The 26,994-nt window shown below is 68.7% G+C and overlaps 1 protein-coding gene across 1 annotated transcript; it reads right to left on the bottom strand.

The window, feature by feature from the left end:
- Positions 1-26,761, bottom strand: MUC2 (mucin 2, oligomeric mucus/gel-forming). The gene is made up of 48 exons (XM_071217892.1): positions 26,668-26,761; positions 25,899-26,169; positions 25,076-25,190; positions 24,649-24,739; positions 24,466-24,575; positions 24,172-24,382; positions 23,843-23,968; positions 23,311-23,428; positions 23,090-23,228; positions 22,896-23,006; positions 22,683-22,752; positions 21,911-22,048; positions 21,658-21,822; positions 21,298-21,392; positions 20,761-20,887; positions 20,270-20,525; positions 19,980-20,032; positions 19,798-19,898; positions 19,365-19,516; positions 19,014-19,152; positions 18,547-18,657; positions 18,288-18,467; positions 17,860-18,099; positions 17,430-17,586; positions 17,215-17,346; positions 16,733-16,880; positions 15,854-15,897; positions 15,352-15,552; positions 8,812-14,577; positions 8,021-8,179; positions 7,539-7,828; positions 7,073-7,247; positions 6,586-6,833; positions 5,894-6,077; positions 5,568-5,781; positions 5,039-5,217; positions 4,821-4,890; positions 4,642-4,742; positions 4,490-4,521; positions 3,135-3,312; positions 2,440-2,544; positions 2,202-2,242; positions 1,949-2,071; positions 1,555-1,653; positions 992-1,120; positions 845-884; positions 451-577; positions 1-378 (listed from the first exon to the last, which is right to left on the bottom strand). Exons 1-48 carry the CDS (start codon positions 26,741-26,743, stop codon positions 141-143), a joined length of 12,375 nt encoding a protein of 4,124 aa, XP_071073993.1. The 5' UTR covers positions 26,744-26,761; the 3' UTR covers positions 1-140.
- Between the last annotated feature and the right edge of the window lie 233 nt (positions 26,762-26,994).

The following is a 26,994-nucleotide window of genomic DNA, read 5'->3' as shown; positions in this document are numbered from 1 at the left end:
ATGTCTGCCTGGGTTTATTACCGGAAAGCAAAGGAGTTGGACAAAGACTTGGAAAATAAATATTCACAGAAAGCAAGGCCCGATCAGGCGGTGCGGGGGCTCAGAGCATCAGCAGGGGGCCAGGTGGCCGCTGCCTGGTCTCAGTCCCTGCTGGGATGTGGGGCCTGGCGGCCGGGGGGCCCCTGAAAGCCGGAGGAGCTGCGCCGGCCCCGCGGGAGCCCGCACGTGGACTCCTGGCACTGGCAGCTCTCGATGTGTGTGTAGCTGTGCTTCTGCGAGCCGCCGTTGGCGCACTGCAGGACGACCTCCCGCTGGCTCGTGTGCTGCTCCTTGCAGCAGGAGCACTTGTGGCTCAAGCCCTGGGCCTCGGCCGAGTACCTGGGGAGGACAGGAGTGAGGGACCGCCCCTCCTGGGAGCCCCCGCCCCGCCCAGCAGGGCTCCGGGCTCACATGGAGAGGGTCTCGCACGAGCCCGCGCAGTAATTCATGATGACCGTCGCGCTGCAGCCAGAGTGCACAATCTCCTTCTTAACGGAATGGGTGGAGCAGGGAACCTTGGTCTCGTTGCGCAGGACGCCTGGGAGGAGGGGCCCGAGGCTCAGGGCGGGGTCTCGGCACCTTCAGACCCCCACCCCCACCCGGGGAGCCAGCGCCCAGCCTAGAGCTGCCCTTTGGCAACCCGGGCTCCGTCCTGCTCCTCCCGGGGACAAGGTCGGCTCCTGGGCTCCCCGGCTTGACCCCCGCAAGCTCAGCCCCCAGGCGGGACGGGGCTGCAGGGGCCTCAGCCCCGGCGGCGGGTCAGCCGGACCCCGCCCACGCCCGCGCCGGGGGGCGCTGGACTCACATTTCCTGCAGCAGCCGTTGGGCATGAGCGTGACGGTGTCCTGGGGAATCGAGAAGGAGCCGTGACCCCCAGCTCCCCGCCCCAGCCGCGACCAGGCCAGCGCCCCCCGCGCAGCCCCGCCCCAGCCGGCGCCCCGCGGCCCCTCACCGGGAGGCAGAGGCTGGGGTTGAAGTCGGGGCAGGTGATGTTGGAGACGGACGAGATGAGCTGCTGGTGGATTTTCACGCAGCTGAAGAAGGTGCAGTTGTTCTCGGGGTCACTCCTCATGTCTCCAGGCTGTGGGCGGGGCAGAGTCCGGTGAGGGCCCCCCAGAGCCAGCCCAGGAACCGGCCCCTGGCGCCACCGTGCAGGTGACAACCTGGCGGGCACCCAGAGACAAGCACCCGCCCGTGGTGGGCCGTGTGGGACCCCCCAAAAACCCTTTGCAGATGTGCCGAGGGGAAGGACCTCGAGATGGCGCACGTCCCGGGGGGTGCTAAGCCTTATGATGGGGGCCTTATGAGACAAGGGGGCGGGGACTCGAGACCGCAAAGCAGGACCCCGGGGGGGGCCTCCCTGACCCACAGGGGCAGCTCTGCCTGACTGCGGCTCCCAGCCTCCGGGACGGACACCACAATTCTGGGGCCGCCCGGCCTGGGCAGCTCCAGGCACGCGACACGCAGTCCCCAGGGACCCGCTGCCCTGCCCGCCCGGCCGCACCCTGCCCGCACCTTCAGGATGAGGTCCTGCCCGCTGGGCATGTTGATGATGCAGTGGGTCTGCTCACACTTCTTGCAGCACTCACCAGGCACCTTCACGAGCTCGAAGCCCTGGGAGACGCCGCCCAGGCTGAGCGCACAGCCGGGCGGGCTGCCCTCCCCCCCAGCCCTCGGCGGGGTCTGCGGGGACCGTCCATGGACGGGGGCAGCTCCAAGGCTCACAGAGGGGCTAGGCTTAGGGTCAAGGTGAGGAGATGGGGGCCCCGGCCAGAAGCAAGGGGGGGGCCGCGGTCGGAATCGCCTCATCTTGACTAGAGCGGGCAGTCACGGGACAGCGCCGCGGGCGTGAGCTTGGGGCACGGGGCGTCCGGGGGCCCGGGGCGGGGGACAGGGCAGGGCCACTCACCGGGCTGCAGGAGGTGATGCACGGCACGTGGGTGCAGGAGACGACGTTGAGCTGCGTGCTGTTGTCCACCTCCTCGGTGCAGACGCAGCTCTCGCACTTGGAAGAATAAACTGGGGAGCCGGGCTGCGGGCCCGGGCAGGATGGGGTGAGGCAGGGCCACGCGGCCCCCACCTCCCCTTGCCGCCCCCAGGGCCGGAAGCCCCTGCCCGCGGCCCCCCCAGCCCCACCTCCGCCGCCCCGGCCCGGGGCTCACCCAGTACTCAGCATTCTTGACCACACACACGCCCTTGGGCACTGAGGAGAAAGGAGGCCGTCGGTCAGTGCCGGCCAGCGAGGGCCCAATGCCCCTGACGTCCATGGCGAGGGCAGAACCCGGGGCAGGGGGGTGTCCAGCCCATAGCCTTCAGCAACCCCAGCCCAGGGGGCCACCCCCGACAGCCTGTGCTGGCCTCTCCCCCTCCGTGCCGCGCCCTCGTGGGACCCTAACTCACCGCACGAGTAGACGGGGCAGCACCGCTCCGGCACCACCTCGCTCTTGAGTTCGAATCCCAGCGAGCACTTGGGGGGCTTCTCCTGGCACAGGCTCACATTGCACTCTGGGGGAGGGGGAGGAGAGGCGAGAGCGAAGTGCTGGAGGGGCCCCGTGGGGCCCCCCGGCCCCCAGGCTGGCCCTCGCAGCAGGGGACCCTGGAGAGGACGCCACGCCTGGGGCCCCTGCCCTTGGGGTCCCTGCCCTCGGGGCACCTGCCCTCTGGGGTCCCTGCCCTTGGGGATCCTGCCCTCAGGGTCCCTGCTCTCGGGGGTCCTGTCCTCGGGGTCCCTGTCCTCCGGGGTCCCTCCGGGGTCCCTCCGGGGTCCCTGCCCTCTGGGGTCCCTGCCCTCGCGGTCCCTGTCCTCGGGGTCCCTCTGGGGTCCCTGCCCTCTGGGGTCCCTGCCCTCACTGTCCTGCCTTTAGGGTCCCTGCCCTCTGGGGCCCCTGCCTTTAGGGTCCCTGCCCTCGGGGTCCCTGCTCTCGGGGGTCCTGTCCTCAGGGTCCCTGCCCTCCGGGGTCCCTCCAGGGTCCCTGCCCTCGGGGTCCCTGCCCTCTGGGGTCCCTGCCCTCACGGTCCTGCCTTTAGGGTCCCTGCCCTCGGGGCCCCCGCCCTCGGGTCCCTCTGGGGCCCCCGCCCTCCGGCCTGGCCCTCACTGCAGGAGGTGATGTTGCAGCAGGTGTCTGCGGGGTTGACCTCCGTGACGAGGTAGGTGCCGTCCTCCTTGCACCTGGCGGGGGGCTGCGGGCCGCACTTCCTGGGCTGGCAGACGATGCCCCGCCCCCCCTCCAGGCAGACGCAGTCCTTGCAGTCGAACTGGAAGTGCTCCCCATACTGCGGGGGGAGGGGCGCAGGGCCTGCGGTCAGCGAGAGGCCTGCGCCGGCCGCACACCCAGGGCCTGGGGGAAGCCTGGCCCCCTCCTCCGAGCTCCTGGGGCAGGCTCTGGGCTCGGGCCAGCACCGCTCGCTCGGGGCACCAGGCCCCCGGCATCACGACGGCCCAGCAGGGCCGGCCCGCGGCAGACGCTGCGGGTGTTCCTGGGCTCACGCAGGCTCGAGCTAACAAATCAGCCACTGGGAAACCCTTAGAAACCAAGACGTCGTCCCCAGTGAGACGCTGTCAAATGGCCAGGGGGTGGGTGGGTAGAAGTATGGATGGATGGATGGACAGATGGTGGGCGGTGGGTGGGTGGGTGGATGGATGGATGAATGGATGGGTGGGTGGTTGGATGGATGGATGGACAGATGGTGGGCGGTGGGTGGGTGGGTGGATGGATGGATGGACAGATGGTGGGTGGATGGATGGATGGACGTATGGACAGGTGGATGGGTAGATGGAATGAGAGGGTGGATGAGTGGATGGTAGATGGTGTTTGGTGGTGGTGAGTGGATGGACATATGGATGGATTGTGGGTGGTGAGTGGATGGATGGATGGACAGATGGTGGGTGGATGGATGGTTGGATGGGTGGACAGATGGTGGGTGGTGGGTGGATGGATGGATAGATGGACAAGTAGATGGGGAGATGGAATGGGAGGGTGGATGAATGGATGGCAGATGGTGGTTGATGGTGGTGAGTGGATGGACATATGGATGGATGGTGGGTGGGTGGATGGATGGATGGGTGGATGGATGGGTGGTTGGATGGATAGACAGATGGTGGGTGGTGGGTGGATGGATGAATAGATGAACAAGTAGATGGGAGATGGAATGGGAGGGTGAATGAATAGATGGTGGTTGGCAGTGGTGAGTGGATGGACATATGGCTGGATGGTGGGTGGTGGGTGGATGGGCCGAAAGATGGATGGACAACTGGTTAAGCAGATGGGCAGATGGCCGACTGGGTTGGTGGTGGGAGGGTGAATGGATATCCCCATCAGTTCAGGCTTCCGGAACCTATTAGTTTTTGAGGTCCTCAGGTTCTCGTGGCATCTCCCCCCGCCCACCCCGCCTCACCCCCAAGTTGAGGATTTGTGGGAGAATCTGGCTCGGCACCGAGCAGCACACCTACCTCTCTGGGCACGTTGTCAGGTCCCACACAGCCTGGAGGGAGGGAGGAAACGAGCCCCGTCAGTTACAGCGCCCTGGTGCGGCGGAGCAGGGCCAGCCTCGCGGCCTCGGGCGCTGGGGGTGCGGGCGGGGGCAAGGCGGGCGGGAACTCACCGCACAGGTCCACGCACACGTCGAAGCCGGGCGCGTAGTTGGTGGTGCCCTCGGGGCAGAAGCAGCCCTCCACCAGGAGCGTGTTGTTGTGCGCTGGGGGGCTGGGGCGGAGAGCACCGTCAGGACGCGGGGACCACCGCCTGGGGAGCCCGGCGCACCCGCAGCCTCCCGCCGCTCACCTGGACTTGCAGGTGGGCTCCTCCGCGGGGCCGCAGGCTCGGTACTCCCGGGGAGACGGGCACTCGACCGCTGGGGGCGGAGGCGGCCATCAGAGGGGCAGGGGCAGCGGGGGGGGGAGCCTGCCCGGCCCCCCGCGGGCAGCCCGCCCTGTCCCCTGAGCACCCCCCCCCCCCGCCTCCCCAGCCCTCCTGGTCTGGCCCCCGGGGGGGACGCTCACGGCAGGCCCCGTGCGTGTGGTTCCGCCAGTCGATGCAGACACTCTCCTGAGCGCAGAGCGTGGCGTAGGTCTGCAGGCTGGCACACTCCAGACCCTGGCCGGGCACCCAGCAGCTGTCGAAGACGCAGGCCTCGTAGTAGTGGTCGGGGCGCACGAGACGGTGGCACGGGGCAAACAGGCTGTGCGGGGAGGGGGGCGTCAGGCTGCAGCAGCGCCCGCTGCCCCCGCACTCCCAAGGCCCAGCTCCTCCAGGCCCCCCCAAACCCGATGTGTGGGCCCTTGCCGGGCAGCGGCCCACGCCCAGAGACGCACCCGCCGGGGGTGCCAGCAGCGTCCCCCTTCCCTGCTCCCCCCGCCCTGCGCGCCAGCCGGCCCTGCGCCTTCCCGGGGGCAGGTCACTTTGGGGAGGAAGAGAAGGGCCCGGGGACGCGCGGCCGCTTCTCCGGCCCCTGCGCCGGCTGCTCTCCGCAGACGAGGGCGCGGGCGCAGAGAAGCGGGGTCGCCTCCCGAGGGTCCTGCGGCAGGCCACCTGTCCTTGATGAGCTTGCAGAGCGGAGACGGGACGCAGGACTGGTTGATGGCAGGGCTGGTCACGGCTGGGGGCCTGGTGGTGAAGCCGGAGGCGGGGCAGTGCGGCTTGGAGGGGTCGTTCACCACCCAGCTGTCGGCCGCCAGCTCGCAGCTGTCCACCCTCTCCCCGCTGGGCAGCATGCAGTCGTCAGCCGTGTTGTTGTTGCAGGTCCCTGCGTCGGCGAGAAGCCGCGCTGAGCCGACGGGGCCGCGCGGGCAGAGGGGCGGGCGCGCCGACGCCGGCCCCCGCCTCCGCCCGCCGCCCCCCGGCCCCGCGCCGCTCACCACACTGCCCCTTGGTGTTGTTGCCGAACAGGCGGTAGGGCAGCCGGACGGAGAAGGAGAGGCCGTTGTAGGCGATGAGCGCCCCCAGCTCGGGGATGTCCACCATGTAGTTGATGCCCGACTCGTACACGCGCAGCCCGTACTTCTCGTAGGGCAGCGCCACCACCTGGCTGTTGATCTGCACCTGCGGACGCGCCCCGCGCCCCGTCAGGAGGGCCCTGCCCGCCCCGTCACCTCGGGGCTCCCGGCAGGCCTGACGAGGGAGGGTCGCCGCCCGGAGCGCACCTGCCTGCGCCCGGCCCACCTGCTCCCACACCTGTGCAGGTGGGGGCGGGGCTTCCCTCCCCCGCGTCTCCTTTGCACCAGGACAGGTCCTTGTCCCAGCTGGTCCCAGGGGTAAGCCAGCGAGGGCTTCCTCGCAGCCCCCAGGGCAGGGCTGGGGGTCCCCAGGCCCCTCGGCGATCGGAACGTAAAGACCCCCTGAGGTGGGAGGGCCCCACTGACCGCCTGCCCTCGGCCCTGTCCTCGGGGAGTGGGCTTCTGCCCTAACGACCTTTTCCCAGGGCTGGTGGGGGGGTGCGAGCAGCGTGGCTCGGGGCCCTGGACACATCTGGAGGGTCTGCGGGCAGGGCCCCCCACTTCCTCCCAGTCGGGTCCGCGAGCGGCTGCACCAGCCCCCCGCCGCGCCGCACCTGCATCTGCATGGGCATCACGTGCACCGTCTTCACCAGCACCTCCTGGGTCTTGTGCCGCACGATGATGGTGCGCGGGCAGGACACCTCGTCCTGGACGTCGCAGTGGTAGTTGTCGATGTAGACCCCGAAGTCGTCCCCGCTGGGGTTGACCTCCTCCACCAGCATGTACGTGCAGTTGCCCTGGTAGCTGTAGTACAGCCCGTCGAAGGTGCGGAAGTGCGGGTCGCCCCAGCCCGTGCAGTAGCCTGCGGGGGGGAGCCCCGTGAGCCGGGGGAGCCCCAGCGGGGCAGGGGCGGGCTCCCAGGGGCCCGGGGCCAGGAGGAAGGGCAGGCAGGGCCGGGGCGGGTCCCCGCGGTCCGGGCTGGGGTCTCGTGGGGCGCGCCAGCGATTCACCCCCAGACCCGCATCCCCTCGGTGGTCCCCAGCAGCCCCCTCCGAGCCCGGAGCGCCTGCTCCCGACGGGCGGCAGCGTGGTGGCACTCACAGTCGCACTCCCAGTGCCAGCAGCAGCCGTCCGCGTCCGGCACGCGCACGGGCGGGAGCTGGTTGGCGCAGGTGGGCTTCGGCGGGGGCTTGCACTCCACCGGGACGATCTCCACCGTGTTGCCGTGCTTGCAGATGGCGTCAGTGCACTCACACAGCCGCCACTTCTCGTTCTCCTGCAGGCGGACAGACGGACAGGCGGGCGGGCTCAAGCCCGGCTCCCGGCTGGCTCAGAGGGGAGGCCCCGACCGCGGGTGAGTGCCGGGAGCCCCGGGAGGTGGGAGGCTGAGGGGGTGTCACCCCAGCACCACCACAGTCCACCCTCCACAGGGGGTGGAGGGCAGGTGAGAGGGCCCGGGGCCCCACCGTGGGGGGCTGGGGCGTGGGGAGGGGTCTTCAGTGAGCAGCAAAAGTGTGGCCCCAGGGCATTAGCGGACTGGATGGTTCACTCACAGCCGCCCACTGACCTGTCTGGGAGGGTTGAAATTTGGGCATCCAGGGGACTGGGGGGGGGTGACGGGCACGCAGGTCGTCGGTGGGGGCGTGGACGGGCCGGACGTCTGGGAGGGTGTCGGCGTCGATGGCGTGGTTGTCAGGGGTGTGGACGGGCTAGACGTTGGGGAGGGCGTCCGCGTTAGTGGCGTGGTCGTCGGGGGCGTGGACGGGCAGGACCAGTTGAAGAACTGCACCTCACAGTCGCTGGAGCAGTTCGCATAGTAGCACATGTTCCCCATTTGGCCATCGAAGATCACCTCGCCTGGAGGGGAGCGCTCAGTCCTTACGTGGGTCTCCAAGAGCACGGAGGGAAGCCTGCCACGCCCCACTTGGGCGTCTGGGGCTGCCCCACCATCCCCTCCCCTGACCCAAGGACGGCAGGTGCCGCAGCCATGGTCCCTGCCCAGCGTCCGGCTCCCTCCCCCTCACGCACAGGACCTGCCTGCCCAGGTACCTGGGGCATAGTATGTGCCATTCAGATAACAGCAGATTTCGATAGTGGGAGAGGAAATCCCGGTGGTGGTGGTGGTGGTGACGCTGGGGCTGCTGACGGGGGGCTGGGAGGAGGTTGGCGACGCGGGCGTGGGCGTGGTCCTGCTGGTGGGGGTGGTCCCTGAGGAAGAATCAAGGGTAAGGGTGAGAGCCGGCTGCAGCAGCTCACCGCGGTGCTGAGGATGGGGCACGGGGACGGAGTGGCTTTCTCGAGGGGCGGCGCGATGTGCCCAGAGGCAGGGCAGGCAGGACCGACTCAGAGACGACAGGCAGGAGAGTGGACATGAGGGGACGACGGTCCCTGGAGACTCCGGCCGGCCATCCTCAAAGCCGCTGTTGCCAGACCCAGTGGGCCCCAGAGACCCCGAGTGGCAGGCACCAGCCCTGTCCATGGGCACCAGGGCTGCCCCAGGGCCCTGGACAGACGGGCTCTCCCACCCCGCCACCTTGGAGGACACCCCTCAGGCAAGGCTGTGCCCACACGGCCACATCACACTGCAGGGCCTAAAGGTACGTGGGCACAAGGAGCGGAGCCTGCACACGGATTTTCTGTGGGGCCAAGTAGGGCTCTTTGGCCCGCGGCACCCGGCACCCACAACAATCTAGGCTCAGCATGGACGGAAGCATGACAAAAGAGCTCAGAAGCCCTCCTCGGGCTGTCCCTGTCCACAGTACTTCTCTGAAAAGCTGCAAGGACCCCTACAAGAGACCAGGAAGAGGGACCCCCACAGGATGGGACCCTTGTGCCATTACCTGGAGACACGGTGGTCGTACTGCTGCCAGGAGATGAGGAGAACAGAGTAGAGGGCGTGGTTCTGCTAGTGGTTGGCACAGAGGACGATGGCGTGTGGGGTGGACTGGCAGTATGGGGGGTGGTCGACTCCATTAGAGGGGAAGACGTTGACTGACTCGTTGGAGTGGTGGTGGTTTCCGGGCTCGTAAGGTTGGGAGTTGAGGTTGGGGTCTCCACAGTAGAGGCCGTGGAAGGGGTCATGGTTAGGGTTCCAGTGGTGGTGGTGATGGTGATGGTGGAGGTTGGGGTCTCCATGGTGGTGATTGTGGTGGGGATTGTAGTAGAGGTTGGGGTTGGCGTCTCCATGCTGGTGGACTTCGTGGAGACTGTGGTTGGAGTTGTGGTCAAGGTCGCTGTGGTGGTGGAGGTTGGGGTTGGGGTTGTGGACTCTATACTGGTGGAGGTGGGGACCGTGGTCCCTGGGGTGGTAGAGAAGGGGGTCTGTGTGCTTGTAGCAGTAGGTGTGGGAGTCGTGGTCCCTGGGGTGGTAGAGGTGGGTGTTGTGGTCCCTGTGGTGGTGGAGATGGGGGTGTGTGGTTTGGTAGTTGTAGATGTGGGTGTCGTGGTCCCTGTGGTGGTAAAGGTGGATGTTGTGGTCCCTGGGGTTGTAGAGATGGGAGTCTGTGTACTGGTAGTGGTAGGTGTAGGGGTGAGGGTCTCTCGGGTGGTAGTGGTGGGTGTCGTGGTCCCTGGAGTGGTAGAGGTGGATGTTGTGGTACCTGTGGTGGTAGTGGTGGGTGTTGTGGTCCCTGGAGTGGTAGAGATGGGTGTCGTGGTCCCTGGGGTGGTAGTGGTGGGTGTTGTGGTACCTGGGGTGGTAGTGGTGGGGGTCGTGGTCCCTGTGGTGGTAGTGGTGGGTGTCGTGGTCCCTGTGGTGGTAGAGATGGGTGTCGTGGTCCCTGGGGTGGTAGTGGTGGGTGTCGTGGTCCCTGTGGTGGTAGAGATGGGTGTCGTGGTCCCTGGAGTGGTAGTGGTGGGGGTCATGGTCCCTGTGGTGGTAGAGATGGGTGTCGTGGTCCCTGGGGTGGTAGTGGTGGGGGTCGTGGTCCCTGTGGTGGTTGAGGTGGGTGTCGTGGTCCCTGTTGGGGTAGTGGTGGGTGTTGTGGTCCCTGGGGTGGTAGTGGTGGGTGTCGTGGTCCCTGTGGTGGTTGAGGTGGGTGTCATGGTCCCTGTGGTGGTAGAGATGGGTGTCGTGGTCCCTGGGGTGGTAGTGGTGGGTGTCGTGGTCCCTGTGGTGGTAGAGATGGGGGTGTGTGGTCTTGTAGTGGTAGAGATGGGTGTCGTGGTCCCTGGGGTGGTAGTGGTGGGGGTCGTGGTCCCTGTGGTGGTAGTGGTGGGGGTTGTGGTCCCTGTGGTGGTTGAGGTGTGTGTCGTGGTCCCTGTTGGGGTAGTGGTGGGTGTCGTGGTCCCTGGGGTGGTAGAGATGGGTGTCGTGGTCCCTGGGGTGGTAGTGGTGGGTGTCGTGGTCCCTGTGGTGGTAGAGATGGGTGTCGTGGTCCCTGGGGTGGTAGTGGTGGGGGTCGTGGTCCCTGTGGTGGTTGAGGTGGGTGTCATGGTCCCTGTTGGGGTAGTGGTGGGTGTCGTGGTCCCTGGGGTGGTAGTGATGGGTGTCGTGGTCCCTGTGGTGGTTGAGGTGGGTGTCATGGTCCCTGTGGTGGTAGAGGTGGGTGTCGTGGTCCCTGTGGTGGTAGAGATGGGGGTGTGTGGTCTTGTAGTGGTAGATGTGGGTGTCGTGGTCCCTGGGGTGGTTGTGGTGGGGGTCGTGGTCCCTGTGGTGGTTGAGGTGGGTGTCGTGGTCCCTGTGGTGGTTGAGGTGGGTGTCATGGTCCCTGTTGGGGTAGTGGTGGGTGTCGTGGTCCCTGGGGTGGTAGTGGTGGGGGTCGTGGTCCCTGTGGTGGTTGAGGTGGGTGTCGTGGTCCCTGTTGGGGTAGTGGTGGGTGTCGTGGTCCCTGGGGTGGTAGTGATGGGTGTCGTGGTCCCTGTGGTGGTTGAGGTGGGTGTCATGGTCCCTGTTGGGGTAGTGGTGGGTGTCGTGGTCCCTGTGGTGGTAGTGGTGGGTGTCGTGGTCCCTGGGGTGGTTGAGGTGGGTGTCATGGTCCCTGTTGGGGTAGTGGTGGGTGTCGTGGTCCCTGTGGTGGTAGAGATGGGTGTTGTGGTCCCTGGGGTGGTAGTGGTGGGTGTCGTGGTCCCTGGGGTGGTAGTGGTGGGTGTCGTGGTCCCTGGGGTGGTTGAGGTGGGTGTCATGGTCCCTGTTGGGGTAGTGGTGGGTGTCGTGGTCCCTGTGGTGGTAGAGATGGGTGTTGTGGTCCCTGGGGTGGTAGTGGTGGGGGTCGTGGTCCCTGTGGTGGTTGAGGTGGGTGTCGTGGTCCCTGGGGTGGTAGTGGTGGGGGTCGTGGTCCCTGTGGTGGTTGAGGTGGGTGTCATGGTCCCTGTTGGGGTAGTGGTGGGTGTCGTGGTCCCTGTGGTGGTAGTGGTGGGTGTCGTGGTCCCTGGGGTGGTAGAGGTGGGTGTCATGGTCCCTGTTGGGGTAGTGGTGGGTGTCGTGGTCCCTGGGGTGGTAGTGGTGGGTGTCGTGGTCCCTGTGGTGGTAGAGATTGGTGTTGTGGTCCCTGTGGTGGTAGAGGTGGGTGTCGTGGTCCCTGTGGTGGTAGAGGTGGGTGTCGTGGTCCCTGGGGTGGTAGTGATGGGTGTCGTGGTCCCTGTGGTGGTAGAGGTGGGTGTCATGGTCCCTGTGGTGGTAGAGATGGGGGTGTGTGGTCTTGTAGTGGTAGATGTGGGTGTCGTGGTCCCTGGGGTGGTTGTGGTGGGGGTCGTGGTCCCTGTGGTGGTTGAGGTGGGTGTCGTGGTCCCTGTTGGGGTAGTGGTGGGTGTCGTGGTCCCTGGGGTGGTAGTGGTGGGGGTCGTGGTCCCTGTGGTGGTTGAGGTGGGTGTCGTGGTCCCTGTTGGGGTAGTGGTGGGTGTCGTGGTCCCTGGGGTGGTAGTGATGGGTGTCGTGGTCCCTGTGGTGGTTGAGGTGGGTGTCGTGGTCCCTGTTGGGGTAGTGGTGGGTGTCATGGTCCCTGTGGTGGTTGAGGTGGGTGTCATGGTCCCTGTGGTGGTTGAGGTGGGTGTCATGGTCCCTGTGGTGGTAGAGGTGGGTGTCGTGGTCCCTGGGGTGGTAGTGGTGGGGGTCGTGGTCCCTGTGGTGGTTGAGGTGGGTGTCGTGGTCCCTGTGGTGGTTGAGGTGGGTGTTGTGGTCCCTGGGGTGGTTGAGGTGGGTGTCATGGTCCCTGTTGGGGTAGTGGTGGGTGTCGTGGTTCCTGGGGTGGTAGAGATGGGTGTTGTGGTCCCTGGGGTGGTAGTGGTGGGGGTTGTGGTCCCTGTGGTGGTTGAGGTGGGTGTCGTGGTCCCTGTTGGGGTAGTGGTGGATGTCGTGGTCCCTGGGGTGGTAGTGGTGGGTGTCGTGGTCCCTGGGGTGGTAGAGGTGGGTGTCGTGGTCCCTGGGGTGGTAGTGGTGGGTGTCGTGGTCCTTGTGGTGGTAGAGATGGGGGGGTGTGGTCTTGTAGTGGTAGATGTGGGTGTCGTGGTCCCTGTGGTGGTTGAGGTGGGTGTCGTGGTCCCTGTGGTGGTTGAGGTGGGTGTCATGGTCCCTGTTGGGGTAGTGGTGGGTGTCGTGGTCCCTGGGGTGGTAGTGGTGGGTGTCGTGGTCCCTGTGGTGGTTGAGGTGGGTGTCATGGTCCCTGTGGTGGTAGAGGTGGGTGTCGTGGTCCCTGGGGTGGTAGTGGTGGGTGTCGTGGTCCCTGTGGTGGTAGAGATGGGGGTGTGTGGTCTTGTAGTGGTAGATGTGGGTGTCGTGGTCCCTGGGGTGGTTGAGGTGGGTGTCGTGGTCCCTGGGGTGGTAGAGGTGGGTGTCGTGGTCCCTGGGGTGGTAGTGGTGGGTGTCGTGGTCCCTGTGGTGGTAGAGATGGGGGTGTGTGGTCTTGTAGTGGTAGATGTGGGTGTCGTGGTCCCTGGGGTGGTTGAGGTGGGTGTCGTGGTCCCTGGGGTGGTAGAGGTGGGTGTCGTGGTCCCTGGGGTGGTAGTGGTGGGTGTCATGGTCCCTGTGGTGGTAGAGATGGGGGTGTGTGGTCTTGTAGTGGTAGATGTGGGTGTCGTGGTCCCTGGGGTGGTTGAGGTGGGTGTCGTGGTCCCTGTTGGGGTAGTGGTGGGTGTCGTGGTCCCTGTGGTGGTCGAGGTGGGGGTCGGGGTCCCTGGGGTGGTGGACGTGGGTGTTGTGGTCTCTGTTGAGGTAGAGGTGGTAACTGTGGTCCCTGTGGTGGTCGAGGTGGGGGTCGGGGTCCCTGGGGTGGTAGTGGTGGGTGTCGTGGTCGCTGTGGTGGTAGAGATGGGGGTGTGTGGTCTTGTAGTGGTAGATGTGGGTGTCGTGGTCCCTGTGGTGGTCGAGGTGGGGGTCGGGGTCCCTGGGGTGGTGGACGTGGGTGTTTTGGTCTCTGTTGAGGTAGAGGTGGTAACTGTGGTCCCTGTGGTGGTCGAGGTGGGGGTCGGGGTCTTGGTACTGGTCGTGGTGGTTGAAGTGGGCGTGGAAGTCAGTGCAGTGGTGGGTGGCTTGCTGGTACCTGGCGTCATGCTGGTGGTGGGAGCACATGAGCAGCAGTAAACGTTGATTTCATAGTTGAGGCAGGTGGGGATCAGGGAGCCCGCTCCTAGCTCTTGCTCGCGGTTCCGGCACACCAGCCCAACACCGGTGTTGCACAGCACCTTCTGTCCCAGGTCTCTGATTGGCACGTTGGGGTACTTCGTGGCTCTACAGGAAACGTTGACTATCCAGCCATGACAGGTTCCTACAAGGGACTCGACGTCACCACCACCTGGATTGCCAGGGTCAGGTTGGTTCTTGTCGTTCCAGCCAGTCCAATAACAGTTAGGCACACACGTGGTTGACGGGGTCATCGTGGTCGTGACTGTTGACTCTGAAGTGGGCGTCACTGTGGGTATTGTGGTTGTCACTGAGGTAGTGGAGCTCGTTGTAGACGAAACTGGAGAGGTGGGAGTGGTGGAGGAAGGGGTGGGAGCGGTGGAGGAAGGGATGGGAGTGGTGGTTGTTGGAGTGGTGGTCATTGGAGGGGTAGGAGTGGTGGAGGAAGGGGTGGGAGCGGTGGAGGAAGGGATGGGAGTGGTGGTTGTTGGAGTGGTGGTCGTTGGAGGGGTAGGAGTGGTGGAGGAAGGGGTGGGAGCGGTGGTCGTGGGAGTGGTGGTTGTTGGAGTGGTGGTCGTTGGAGGGGTAGGAGTGGTGGAGGAAGGGGTGGGAGCGGTGGTCGTGGGAGTGGTGGTTGTTGGAGGGGTGGTCGTTGGAGGGGTGGTCGTTGGAGGGGTGGGAGTGGTGGAGGAAGGGGTGGGAGTGGTGGTCGTGGGAGTGGTGGTCATTGGAGTGGTGGTCGTGGTGATTGGGGTGGACGTGGGACATATGTCCATGGGCAAGCAACAATTGACACGTATCTCGTAGTCGTAGCAGAGGCCAAATGGCCCGTTTTCAAACTGGTCTTCATTTTTGCACACGAAGCCAAGTGCAAGGTCGCACTGGACCTTCTGGCCCAGGTCCTTCCAGCTGAGCTGGGGGTCCGTGGCCGACCTGCACTCAATGTCCTCGGGGGCCTCACAGACACTGTCAAACGTCTCCCGGTCGCCGCCATCCTCGCCGCTGTTCGGGTGGTCCTGGTTGATCCAGTCGGACCAGAAGCAGCACAGCCCTGGCGAGCAAAACCCAAAGCCGCACCTTCGCACCTCGGGGCGGCCCCCGGCCTTGCTGACCACCCCCGCCGCCCCTCCAAAGACTCTGCTGCCCCGACGTGCCAAGGGACCGAAGCGCAGAGTCAGAACGTCGGGGCCGCCACCACTTGGACCCCTGCCCCGCAGCCGCGCCCAGCCGTGCCCAGGCCAAGGTGCGCACCCAGGGAGTGCCCTCGGCCGGTGCCGGGCCCCAGAGCTGGGCAGGAGCGTGGGGCCTCTGCCCCAGCAGCAGCTCCGCTGGGGCCCTTTTCTGCTTGGCCAGCAATTCACCACGCAAAGCCGATCAAGACTTAGTTACCCCTGGACTCGGGAATCGTGGGAAAAGTCAGGGGAAGGACGCCCAGCTTGGGGCCCCCCACAGACGCGGGCCCCGCACCCCCCAATCTGGCCCCACAGGAAGCTGCCTGTGGTCATTTGCCCAACTGTCCTCCTCTGTCCTGTTTGTCGTAAAGCATCAGGCACGTGACTTACTTGAAGGACCTGCAACAAGGGGGAGAAGATAAAATGGAAGAGGGTATCGTTACCTAGGTCGAAAATCTTTAAACTTTTTTTCAAGTTTAAAAAAATATGTATCTTTTCTCTGTGGCCGTCCAACCTCTGGCAGCTCGCCAAGTGGCAGCCAAGGTTTCAGCCAGAGCCAACGCGGTGGAACGTAAGGACGGGCCCCGGACCTCTCTGGGCACTGAGCTATTTTTTCTGGAAATTTCTGCTGTGGTGCGAGGCCCGGGACGTACCTGTGCTGGGCGTCGGGACGGAGGTGGAGGTGGAGGTGGAGGTGGTGGTGAGGGTGACAGGAGTGGTGGTGACGGGTGTCGTCTGCGACGACGTGGGCGGCGTGGTGGACGCGCAGACGTTGAAGTGGTTCATCACCGTCCCGTTGCTGCACCACTCCTTGTAGCAGAGGCCGCCCACCTGCGTCTCGTTCAGAACCTTCCCTGGGGTGTGGGGACCAACCGTTAGCGCAGCGCGAGCGAGGCGCGCTCTCGGGACCCCACGGGGGCGAGGTCCCAGGAGAGCGGGCGCTTCCACGGCGCGCCGGTCCCCGGTCACAGGAAAGAAGACGTGCCCTGGGACCCCCAAAGAGCGGCTGCAGATCAGCGGTGCAGCTGAGCTGGGGGCCCCAAGCCCGGGGGAGTCCCCACCCTGCCCGCAGCTGCCCCCCGAGTCCAGGAGGGGGCAGCCCTGTCCCCCTGGCCAGAGGCCTTGCCCGGTGGTGGGTGGCTGACAGCAGCATACCTTCATCGAACTCGCAGGAGATGTTCGAGAACCCGGTGCAGTGGCTGCAAAGCAAGGTCACCGCTGCAGGGCCTGGCCCGCTGCCCCTGCCCAGACCCCCGCTCCCCACCCCGCATCGGCCGAGCCCCGGCACTGCCCCTGCCCGGGCTCCAGAGGCCTCACTCGGGAGGAGCACGGCTGGGCAGAAAGGCGAGCCGGGGCGAGCGCAGAAGCCCAGCCCCTCCTCCGTGCCCCCCTGCATGTGGCGTGCGCCACGTGCGAGCCTGTACCTGGACCGCGTGTAACCTAATGCATGCATGTGCAACTGTGTGTCCATGCCGTGTACGAATGTGTGGCCACGTGTGCCTTGCAAGTGCAACTATGTGTATCCATGTGTACATGTGTGCCACCATGCCTGTGCATGTGCTCGTGGGGACACATCTGCATGGCTCTGTGTTTATGCAAACATGTGCACTATGAGTGTGCATATGTGTACACGTGTGTTTGTGTTTGCACATGTCTGTGCATATCTGCATGTGTGCATCTGCATGCGCGTGTCTGTGATTGGTGTGCACGTGTTTGTATGCATGTGTGTATGTGTGTACTTGTGTACATGTACGTGTGTGCGTGTGTACATGTGGGTCTGTGTGTGTTGTGCATGTGTGCATGTGTATGGGTGTGTTTTCCCTGTGTGTGTGCGTGTGTGCCTGCACAAGTGTTGTCTTGTGCGTGTGTCTGTGCAGGCGTGGGTACGTGTCTGTGTGAGTACCTGTGTGTGTATTTCATACATGCACTGTGTGTTGTATGTGTGCCCGTTGCATGTGTGTGTGTGCGCACGTGTCTGGGCACATGTGCGTTGCCTCTGCGCGCTGGCCTCCCGGGGCTGGCATGCCGACGTACCAGGACTGGCAAATGTCTTCGCTGGGCACTGGGGAGCCGGGCGGGTACTGGGTGTCGCTGACGTAGCAGCCGCACTCGTCCCGGGTGACGCACTTCTTCAGGTCCTCGTGGAAGATGGGTTTGCCCTTCGGGCACCGCGGGTAGCAGCCTGGCGGGCACAGGGCTCGGCTCGGACCACCATGGGGGCGCCCGGGCCCCCGGCGTCAGCCCAGGGGCCCCCGGATCAGCCGGGCGGGGCGGGGGGCCTCCCCTCAGCGGCCACCACGGTGCCAGGAGCAGCGGCCCAGCACGGCCATGCCCGGCCGCGATGCCCACCCCGGCCCGCAGGGGTCCCTCCCTCGCGGCACCTTTCTCAGCAACCCCAGCCACCCGCACGTTCTCCCAGGGCTCCCGCACCCCCGGGTGCCCAGCCCTGGACATGAGCGGCCCGGCCCCGGCCCCCGGCGAGCCTGGCCTGCACGGGCCCCGGCCCGCCCGCTCACCCTCCAGGTAGGACACGGAGATGTTGGAGTGGAAGCCGCTGATGGTCCTGCAGGTCTTGAAGCTGCGGTTCCCACAGGGCTCGTAGTGCCAGTGGCACTCGTGGTGTGGGTTGTAGTAGTCGCAGAAGATGGCTGGGGGGGGGGGGCGGGGGTCAGCGCGGGGGCCGGCGGGACCGGGGACCCGCCCGCCGGCCGCCCGGGCGCGGGACACTCACGGCACAGGTCGGGCGTCCTCCAGTAGACGCAGGCGCGCTCCTTGTTGCACTCCTGCGCGTAGGAGGCCACGGCCGAGCAGTAGCACTCGCAGTCGCCGCCCGTGTCGCAGGAGCACGAGTCGTGCACGCAGGCCTCGTAGAAGGGCTTGGGGTCCACCTGCGGGGGGCGCCCTCCGTGTCTCCCGGGCCCCCGCCGCCCTCCCGTCCAGCCCCGGCCACCCTGGGCCCCGCGGGGCCGACCCGGGGGCTGCCAGACCCCCCCAGCCCGCCTAAACCCACGCCCACCCCTGCCCGGAGCTGAGGGGGCTCGGGCGCCCGCGGGGGTGTCAGGGCCAGTTTCCCGTCCCTGGGGGCACGTGCCCCGGTGGAGGCTGGGCGCGGCCGGGGTCCCTGGCGAGCAGGGGTGGTCGGGAGCCCCTCGCGGGCCCACCTTGCTGTGGCAGGCGCTGAAGACCCTGCTCTTGAGGAGGCTGCACTGCTTCTCGGCCCAGGCGCGGCGGTGCGGGTTCTGGCCGCAGGGCTCCGGCGTGGAGGTCACGTCGGGGCAGGTGGACGCCTCCTTCCAGGTGTTCCCGAACTCCAGCTCGCGTTCCGCCACCACGCGGTCCCGCGTGGTGAAGTCGTTGTTGGACCGGCCATCGAAGTTCCCACACAGCCCGCAGACGGAGCCCTGCGGGGCAGGGGCGCAGCGAGGGGGCGTGGGCGGGGGGCGTGGGCAGGGGCGCTGCGGGGGGCGTGGGCAGGGGCGCGGCGAGGGGGCGTGGGCGGCACAGCGGGGGGTAGGGGGCGGTGAGGGGGCGTGGGGCGGCACAGCAGGGGGCGTGGGGCGGCGCAGCGGGGGGCGGCGTGGGGGCGCACCTTGAAGCGGGGCGCCAGCTTGATGAAGACGGTGGTCTTCCTGTCCCAGATGACGATGACGCCGATGCTGGCCTCGACCACCAGGTACTGGCCCACGTCCCGCGTGGTGTAGCCCACGTGGTGCCCCTCGTCTCGGTGGATCACCAGGCGGCGCTTGTCCTCCAGCTTCAGCTCCGTCCTCTGCACAGGGGCGGGGCAGTCGTTGGCCAGGAGGGAGGGTTCCCAAGAGCCCGCGCGCCCGGGGCGGCCCCCCACTCACCCCCAGGAAGATCTTGATGGCCTTGGAGCAGGTGACACCCGTGGTGCCGCAGGGGACGTTCTCGGTGACGATGCTGAAGGAGCCCAGCGAGGAGTTCTGGCCGCAGTAGTCCTGGGGGCCGCAGGCCGTGAGCAGGGCCCGCCCAGGGGCCCGAGCAGCCGCCGGGGGCACAGAGGCCCGGCTCTGGCCCCCGGGCCACCTGGAACAGCCTCGGGAGGGGTCTGGGGTGGCCCCCCTCGGCCAGTCCTACCCCCCCATGGCCCGTCCACCCAGCACCCCACCCTGCCCTCAGGAGGCCCCTGAAGGGGGGTGGCCGGGGGCTTTGCGCGCAGCCCTCCCTGCTGCCCGAATCCTCCCAGGGAGGGGGCGTGGGACAGCCGGTCCCGCACCCGCAGGCTCTCCTGACGCTGGGAGCAGCGAGCAGGGGCCGGGGCCTCGGGACTCGCCGCACGGCGCCGCGTGCTCACCTGGGCCGCCACGTAGGAGCAGTGCCCGTCGAAGTCGTAGTGCTTCCCGTCGAAGGTGATGTAGTGGCCGCTCCCGTAGATGGCGCAGGTGCCATGGCAGAGGGCCTCGGTGCACGTCCAGCGGCCCCGCCGGCAGGTGCTGCGGGGGTGAAGAGGCTCAGGGGGCCGGCGGACCCGGGGGGCCAGGGGCCGAGACCCTCCCCCACTCGGACCCAGGACCCACCACTCTCCCAACAGCCCACCTGCGCGCCCCCATGGCCGCGGAAATGCCGACGCAAACACACGCCCGGCCCGGGGCGCAGGCGCGGGGCTCCCCACTGCGGGTGGGCCGAGGGGCCGGCTGGTGCTCACCAGGTGTTGCAGTCCACCTGGACCTTGCCCCCAGGGGGGTAGAGGTCATTGTTGTGGACACAGGGGCACTGGTCCTCCACCACGCAGCCGCCGCGGCCATCGTCCAGCAGCCCGTCGGGACACACGCAGCCGCTGACGCACTCTGTGTGGTACTGGGGGGCGGACGGGGTGGGGTTCAGAGCTTGGCCCTGCGCTTGACCCCTCCTCACCCAGACACCTGGCCCAGCCCAGGAGCACCTCCCTGCCCTCAAACCCACCACCGTGTGGGGAGGGGGCAGGGCCGCCGGCCGGGGACCCCTAAACCTGCCCCTGTGCCTCAGCAGGCCTGGGGGACCCGCTCCCGGGGATGCAGGGAACCCCAGCAAGGCGCCTGTATGAGCTCTCCGCTGGGATCTGCCGGGGACCCCACCCGCCCACAGAGCCCCGTACGCACGTAGCCGGCGGCCAGCGTCTGGCAGCTGACGGCGCGCGGGTTCCGGGTGGCCAGGGCGGTCAGGTTGCTGCAGTCAATGAGGACCTTGGGGGAGGCGCAGCCTGCGGGACGGAGGGGGCCCTGAGCGCCGGCCGGGGGTGGGGAGGGGGCTCAGGGAGGGCGGGGGGCAGGCGTCCACTCACTCGGGCCAAGCAGCTTGATGGGAATGCAGCGCAGCCTCCCGTTCCGACAGACGCTGCAAGGGGGGAGTGGGAGGTGAACGGGGCGTGGGGCCTTCCGGGGCCTTCCCGCAGTCTCCAGGGTCCCAGGCAGCAGCCCCGGTCAGAATGGCCACAAGGAGCCACCCTGCCCAGGCACGGGCGAGCACCCGGCTGCCCCAGCAGCGCCCGGACCTGCCCCCACGGGGCCCCCAGCGCTTCGCCTCCAGGTGGAGGCCCAGCTGCCCCCCCCGATGCCCGGTTCCGCCGCCCACCATCGCTCTTCCTGCCGCAGGACGACGTCACCCGCCTCCAGGTAGAGGCCACGGTGGTAGCAGGAGCACTTGGAGAGCGGCACGCAGCGCCCCTTCTCGTCCAGGAAGGTGTGGTCAGGGCAGCCGCAGCCGTCCATGGGCGGGAAGCCCTTCAGGCAGTGCTTGTCGGCCTCGGCCAGCGAGCGGCACGTCTGCTGGCAGGTGGTCAGGTTGTAGAGGAAGATCTGCGAGCTGGGGCAGGCGCCCAGGTCCTTGTCTGCAGATGGGCGGGCGGGGCCACGTGAGCACGGCCGAGGGGCGCAGGGCCACGTGAGCACGGCCGAGGGGCACAGGGCCCCGGGGCTGCCCGGCTGGACCGGCCAAGCCAGCTCCCGCCCGCTCCGCAAGCAGAGCGTGTCCCCCGCCTCCCAGCCGGGGAGCCGCCAGCCCCACCCCCCGGGGTGGACCAAGGCCGGCGCCCCGGGCCCCAGGCCCCCTGGCCGCGCACTCACTGCAGACGCGCTCCCGCCATCCCCACAGCATGAGGCCCTTGGCGGCGCAGGCGCGGGCGTAGGAGGAGAGCGCGGCGCACAGGCAGTCCTCGTTGTTCCGGCAGTTGCAAGTGTCGTACTTGCACCTCTGGAAGCAGGTGGGGGCACGGCGTCAGGTACACACGTGTGCACACAGGCCCATGCTCACACGGGCACAAGTGCAGACACCAGTGCAGACAGACACACGCTCACACAGGCACATGCTCATGGGCATACACGTGCACACAGACACACAGGCACACACTCACACAGGCACACTCACAAGCACACACTCACATGGGCACAAGTGCAGACACCAGTGCACACAGACACACGTGTTCACCGAGGCACGCTCATGGGCACACATGCACACACACACACACACGCAGGCACACACACAGGCACGTGCATGCCCCATGGGGGGCACGCAGCGGTTTCCAGGCAGCAGCGGGGTTCTCGCTGCCCGCCCGTCCCTCAGCCAGTGCCCGGCTGGGGTGGCCGCGTCTGCTGCACGCGTACCTTATAATACTCGGCGGGGTCCACGACCGAGTGGCACTTGCCGAAGGGGGTCTCCACCTTCTTCAGCAGAGAGCACCAGTGCTCGGCGTAGTTGGCTGGGGGGGCGGGGAGGGGCCTCAGCCGGGGCTCTGCCCTCCCACGGCCCCCCGACATCCGCTGCCAGGGTGCCCGCCCAGGCTGGGTGGCCGTGGCCTCCCCTCTGGGCCCGAGCCCAGGCCCCTCCCGCCAATCCGACCCCCAGGCCAGCACCCGCCCCCTCCCCGCTCTTGACCCCGAGAGGCAGGGCCCTCCCAGGGAGGGGCAGGGGGCTCCAGCGCCCAGACGAGGGGCCCGTGCCCGCCGGCTGCCCGCCCGCCTCACCGCTCTCCATGTTGAGGGAGCAGGGGTCGTCCAGCGACTCCGGCATGTCGTGGCAGTTGGCCTGGGCCTTCCAGGTGTTGGCGAAGCTCGACCCCGTGGCCTCCACCAGCCCGCCGGGTGTCCTGAAGTCGTCCGCCTCCAGGCCGTTGAAGTTCCCACAGAGGCCTGGGGGCGCCAGGGCAGGGTTGGGGAGGGCCGGCGGCCGGGGCGGGGGCCGGGGCGGGCGCGGGCGGGCCGGGCGGGGTCCACTCACCCTGCACCCGGCCCTGGGCGGCGCGGTCCAGCGTCACGAAGAGCTGCATGAGCGGCACCAGCTGGATCTGCAGCCTGAAGCCGAAGGCCGTGGTCACCACGAGGTGCGAGGAGGACGGCCGGAAGATGGAGAAGCTCGCTGGCGGGAGGGCGGGCGGTGAGGCGGCGGTGAGGCCCAGCTCTGCCCCCAGCCCCTGCCCCAGCCAGGACCAGCCCCGCCCAGCCCCCGCCCAGCCCCTGCCCAAGGAGGACCAGCCCCTGCCCCAGCCAGGACCAGCCCCGCCCAGCCCCCACCCAGCCCCTGCCCAAGGAGGACCAGCCCCTGCCCCAGCCAGGACCAGCCCCGCCCAGCCCCCGCCCAGCCCCTGCCCAAGGAGGACCAGCCCCTGCCCCAGCCAGGACCAGCCCCGCCCAGCCCCCGCCCAGCCCCTGCCCAAGGAGGACCAGCCCCTGCCCCAGCCAGGACCAGCCCCGCCCAGCCCCCGCCCAGCCCCTGCCCAAGGAGGACCAGCCCCTGCCCCAGCCAGGACCAGCCCCCGCCCAGCCCCCGCCCAGCCCCTGCCCAAGGATGACCAGCCCCTGCCCCAGCCAGGACCAGCCCCCGCCCAGCCCCTGCCCACTCCATTCCCAGGTCCCTGCCCCAGCCAGGAACAGCCCCTGCCCCAGCCCAGGGCGCCAGCGGCTGGAAAGCACCAGGGTCCCCGCAGGGCCTGGCCAAGGAGGGGGTCCCCCTGCCCGCCTCCACCATCCCCGCCCCCGCCCCGCAGGCTCACCGGTCACGTGGGGCAGGTTCACCTCCAGCTCGTTCAGGAGCACGCTACCGTCGGACTTGAAGGCCACCGTCTGCGAGGCAGGGCGCGGGGCCGTGAGGGCCTGGGGAGCCGGGGAGGGGGGGGGCACGGAGGGGAGGGGCGCAGGGATCACGGGGGGAGGGTGCGGCGGGGAGGGGCGCGGGGGGCGCAGGGCGGGCGCAGGCGGGCACCCACGTTCTTCTCCCTGCTGGCCAGCAGCACCACCGTCTTGAGGCAGGTCTGGGTGTCGGTGGAGCCGCAGGGCGCCAGCTCACCCAGGAGCGCGAAGGAGTCGTTGCGGTCGCCCTGCGGGGCGGGCGGGAGGCGTGGCCGTGAGGAGGGGGGCCGTGCCCAGGCCCCGCCCCCGCCGCGCCCCGGGCGCCGCCCACCTTGGCCAGGACGTAGTAGCAGTCCCCGTGGAAGGTGAACTTCTTCCCGTCGAAGGTGGTGATGTGGGCGCCGCCCTCCAGGCTGCACGTCCCGGGGCAGGGCAGCTCGTGGCACACCCAGCGGCCGGAGCTGCAGACGCTGCGGGCCCAGGGGCGGGTCAGCCTCGCGCCACACGCACTGGGCGCACTGTGCCCACTGCCCGGCCCGGCCCGGGACTCACCACTGCTCGCAGTCATTGGTGAAGTGTCGGCCAGGGGCAAACAGGTGTCCGTGCAGCTTGCAGTGGCACTGGCTCACGGGGACGCAGCCGCGGCCCGCGATGTCGTCGTACACCGTGCCTGGGGTGGCGGGGGACCGGCCGTCACCCAGGGCCCGCCTCTGGAAGGTGCCGGAACCCCCGGAGCCCCGATGGCGAGGCAGCGGCCAGGCCTCCCCCCGGCCTCGGGTCCTTCGGGCTGACCTCTGAGGCCACCCCCGGGCTCTCTGGGGCAGGGTCTGCCGCGGCCCCGGCCACCGTGCTCGCCCGGGCCTCCCTGCAGCCGCCACGGGGTCCTCTGTGCCCACCACCCTCCGCCCCGCAGGGCCACACAGCGTCCCCCCGCACTGGTGGGGTCCCGCGGCCGCTGGCTCACGTCGCCACCCGCGAGGCCTGGCCCTGGAAGGCCCTCACAGGAAGCGCCCGCCGCCCCCCACCGGGCGCCGCCCCTCTCCCACCCTCCCCGCCACCTCCTCGCCGCTCCCGGAGCGCGCACCTTCCGGGCAGAAGCAGCCGTCCATGCGGTGCTCCTCGCAGAGGCTGCTGACCTCCAGGTGGGAGCAGGTGTCCATGCAGGGGGAGCCACTCTCCAGGTAGACCATGTTCCCGGGGCAGCTCTTGGCTACAACCGTCAGGGCAGCCCTGTGAGCGGGTGCCCGGCCCGGGCCCTCCGTGCCAGCCCCCACGGGGTCCGCAGGTGTCCCACAGACAAAGGCCACCGCACCCGTCCACGCGAAACGCCCCCACCCCCACCGCGCAGGTCCCAGCAGGGGGGGCCCCTGCGAGCCCCCGGGACCCGCGCGGCGCCCGGCCCGCGGCACTTACGGCAGAGCGAGGGCGTCCTCCAATTCCCGGGCCGCCCGCCGGCGTGCGAGCACTGGCGGGAGAACTCGGCGATGGTGCTGCAGGCGCAGGTGGCGGCGCGCCCGCAGCGGCAGCGGTCCTGCATGCAGGCGTGCACGTAGGGCTCCAGCGGCACGCGCGCCTGGCAGTCGTCGAAGGCCGCGGCGGTCAGCAGCCGCTCGCACTCGGCACGCTGCGGGCGGAGACGGGCACAGGGCTGGCAGGGGCGGCCGGGGGCCGGGGCCTCCCTGGGGCCGGCGTCCCCCGGGGACTCACGTGCTCGGCGCAGCCCCTGGGGTCCGGCTGCTCCTGGGGGTCTTCGCAGGCCGCCTCAGGCTTGTTGATCTTCTGCATGTTCCCGAACTCCAGGGCGCTGAAGAGCACGCCTGGGGGGACACACTGTCAGGGCCCGGCCGCCCGCCCACGCCCCCGGTGCCCCAGGCGCGGCGCCGCCCTCACCATCCGACAGGAATTCCGAGTAGGTCTGCAGGCCGTTGTAGTCGCCGCACAGGCCACAGGTGTGATTCCGGAACCTACTGTCCAGCTCCAGCTGTTGGGCAGAGCGGGAAGGTGAGCGGGCCGCGGGCAGGTGGACACTGCCGGGGCGGCGGGCAGGGGGCAGCCCATGGGCAGGCCGCGGACGGATGGCTGAGACCCCCCAAAGACCGGCTTGGAACGGGTCCACCCCAGGAACCGGCTCCTGGCGGTGAGGCCCCTGAGGCTAGGGGGGCTTTTGGGGGGCTCCAGGGACCAAGTGGCCCCTCTGCCGCCGGCCGCCCCCCGCCAGCCTCCCCCACATCCTCCGCCACGCGGGAGTCGGGCCGCTGGCCTCGGGCCCCCCTCCGCTCTGGGGCCCCGGGTGCAGGGCGTCGGGGTCCACGCCCACCATCAGCGAGTCCTCGTGGTTCCACATGAGGGCCAGGCCGGCGCGGGAGTAGACCTTGGTGTAGGCGTCGTTCTTCTCGATGAGCAGCCCGGAGCTGTAGTGTGGGGTGCTGACCCTGGGGGGGCACGGGCGTCACCCGAAGGCCCCGCTCGGCCCCACCTGCTGCGTCACAGGCCCCACCCAGGGCGTGTCCCCCCCGGGGGCCTGGCCCGGAGCGCCCCTGACTGGCCCCGGCTCCCCAGGGGTGCGTCCCACACAGGTGAGGAGGGGCGTCCACCAGGTGTGTGCCCTGGGGCCACGGGCACTGACCACCCTGTCCCTCGGCTGGCGGCTTCCTCGGGCACAGCCCGCCCGCCGGCCCTCTCCACGCTCTCCCTGCCTCGGGACATCCGGGGGCAGCGGGGGACACCTGCCCGCGGCCCCGAGGGCCTGGGTGGCTGCAGGCCCCTCTGCCCCCGGAGCACGAGCCCCGTGGGGGAAATAGAATCCCCGCCTGCCCCCGCAGCAGCGAAAGGGCAAACCCTGCAGGTGGGAAACCAGCCGAGCAGGAACGTCCCGGCTGCCATTGTTCCAGACACAATGCGCGGAACCAGGGGCCCGCCCGCTCTGCAGTGCGCCCCAACTCTGTAACTCTAGTAAATAAAGCCCCGGCCCTGCCCCAGCCCTGCCCTAGCCTCAGCCCCTCCCCGGGGGCCCCCTCCCCGGTCCTCGCCCACCCAGCACCTGGCAGGAGCCCCGTCGGCGTTTGTCGAGCGAATCCGTGACCCGGATGCGCACCCCAGCCCTCCAGCTCGCACGACCGCGGCAGAAGCGCTGGACTCACATGGCGCCGTTGACCACCACCAGCCGGTTCGTGAGGTAGATGGCGTCGTCCTTGATGGTGAGCAGGATGGACTCGAGCTGGGGCTGGTGCCCACCGCGCCCGGGCCCGCGCTTCACGTGCACGGCGAACTCCTTGTACGAGTCGCGGCAGTCGGAGGCGAAGTTGTAGTCGCAGAGGCCGGGGAAGCGGAACACGTCCCCGTCGAAGGTCTTGTAGTGGAAGTCGCCCCACGTGCTGCAGACGTTGTGCCCGTGGTCGCGGGGCCTGCCTTCTGGGGACAGCGCGGGGGGCGGTGAGCAGCCGGGAAGCCGCGCCCGTGCCCACCCAGGCCCCTGCACACCCCCCCGCATCTGCCCCAGTTCCAGCCCGGTGCGCGACGTCCGGCTCTCCTGGCCGAAGCCACCCTCGGCTCGTACCCAAACGCCGGCTTTGCGGAAGGCGCTGCCCTGGCTCAGACCCTCCGGGCCCGCTGCTCCGGCCGCCCCTGCGTCCCCTCGCCCAGCTCAGGAGTGGCTGCGGGCTGCTGTCTCCCCCTGGGGCTGCCCGCCCGGCCGCCGCTTCCCTGCGACAGCCCCGGACCCCCGCGCTCTTCCTTCCCTCTCCCCTCCCCTTCGTGAAAGCCAGCATGGGTGGGGGCGGTGCTGCAGGGGCCCTCGCGGTGCTGGGATCGCCCCAAGGCTGGGCAGAGGAGGGCCGCTGACCGCAGGTGCAGCCTCACCTGCTCCGCCGCCCGGCCTTCCTCCCTGGCCGCCGCCCCCTGCCCGCTCACCTCTCTGCAGCTCCGCACCCCTGGCCGAGGACAGGGCCAGCCAGACGGCCACCAGCCGAGCCAGCGGCAGCCCCATGGTGGCGCGGGCGGGCGGTCGGGGAGAGCAGCCCGGGGCGGGGGTCCAGGACTTATATGCCCGCAGGGCTGCCAGGGGGCGGGAGGGCAGGGGAGGGGCAAGGGGGGGTGGGGCCTTGGCCAGGTTCTCCAGAAAACAGCTGTGGGGGCTCCCGCCCCCTTGGGTGGCCGTGGGGAAATATTGATTCAGGTTATCTGAGGTTTATCTTTAATTGCTCCTTCGCAGGATGCAGCAGCCCCAATTACCCCAAT

This window comes from Dasypus novemcinctus, chromosome 10 (assembly GCF_030445035.2).
Source record: "Dasypus novemcinctus isolate mDasNov1 chromosome 10, mDasNov1.1.hap2, whole genome shotgun sequence".
NCBI lineage: Eukaryota > Metazoa > Chordata > Mammalia > Cingulata > Dasypodidae > Dasypus > Dasypus novemcinctus.
The sequence above is the reverse complement of the archived record's forward strand: the minus strand, read 5'-3'. Positions and strand labels throughout refer to the sequence as shown.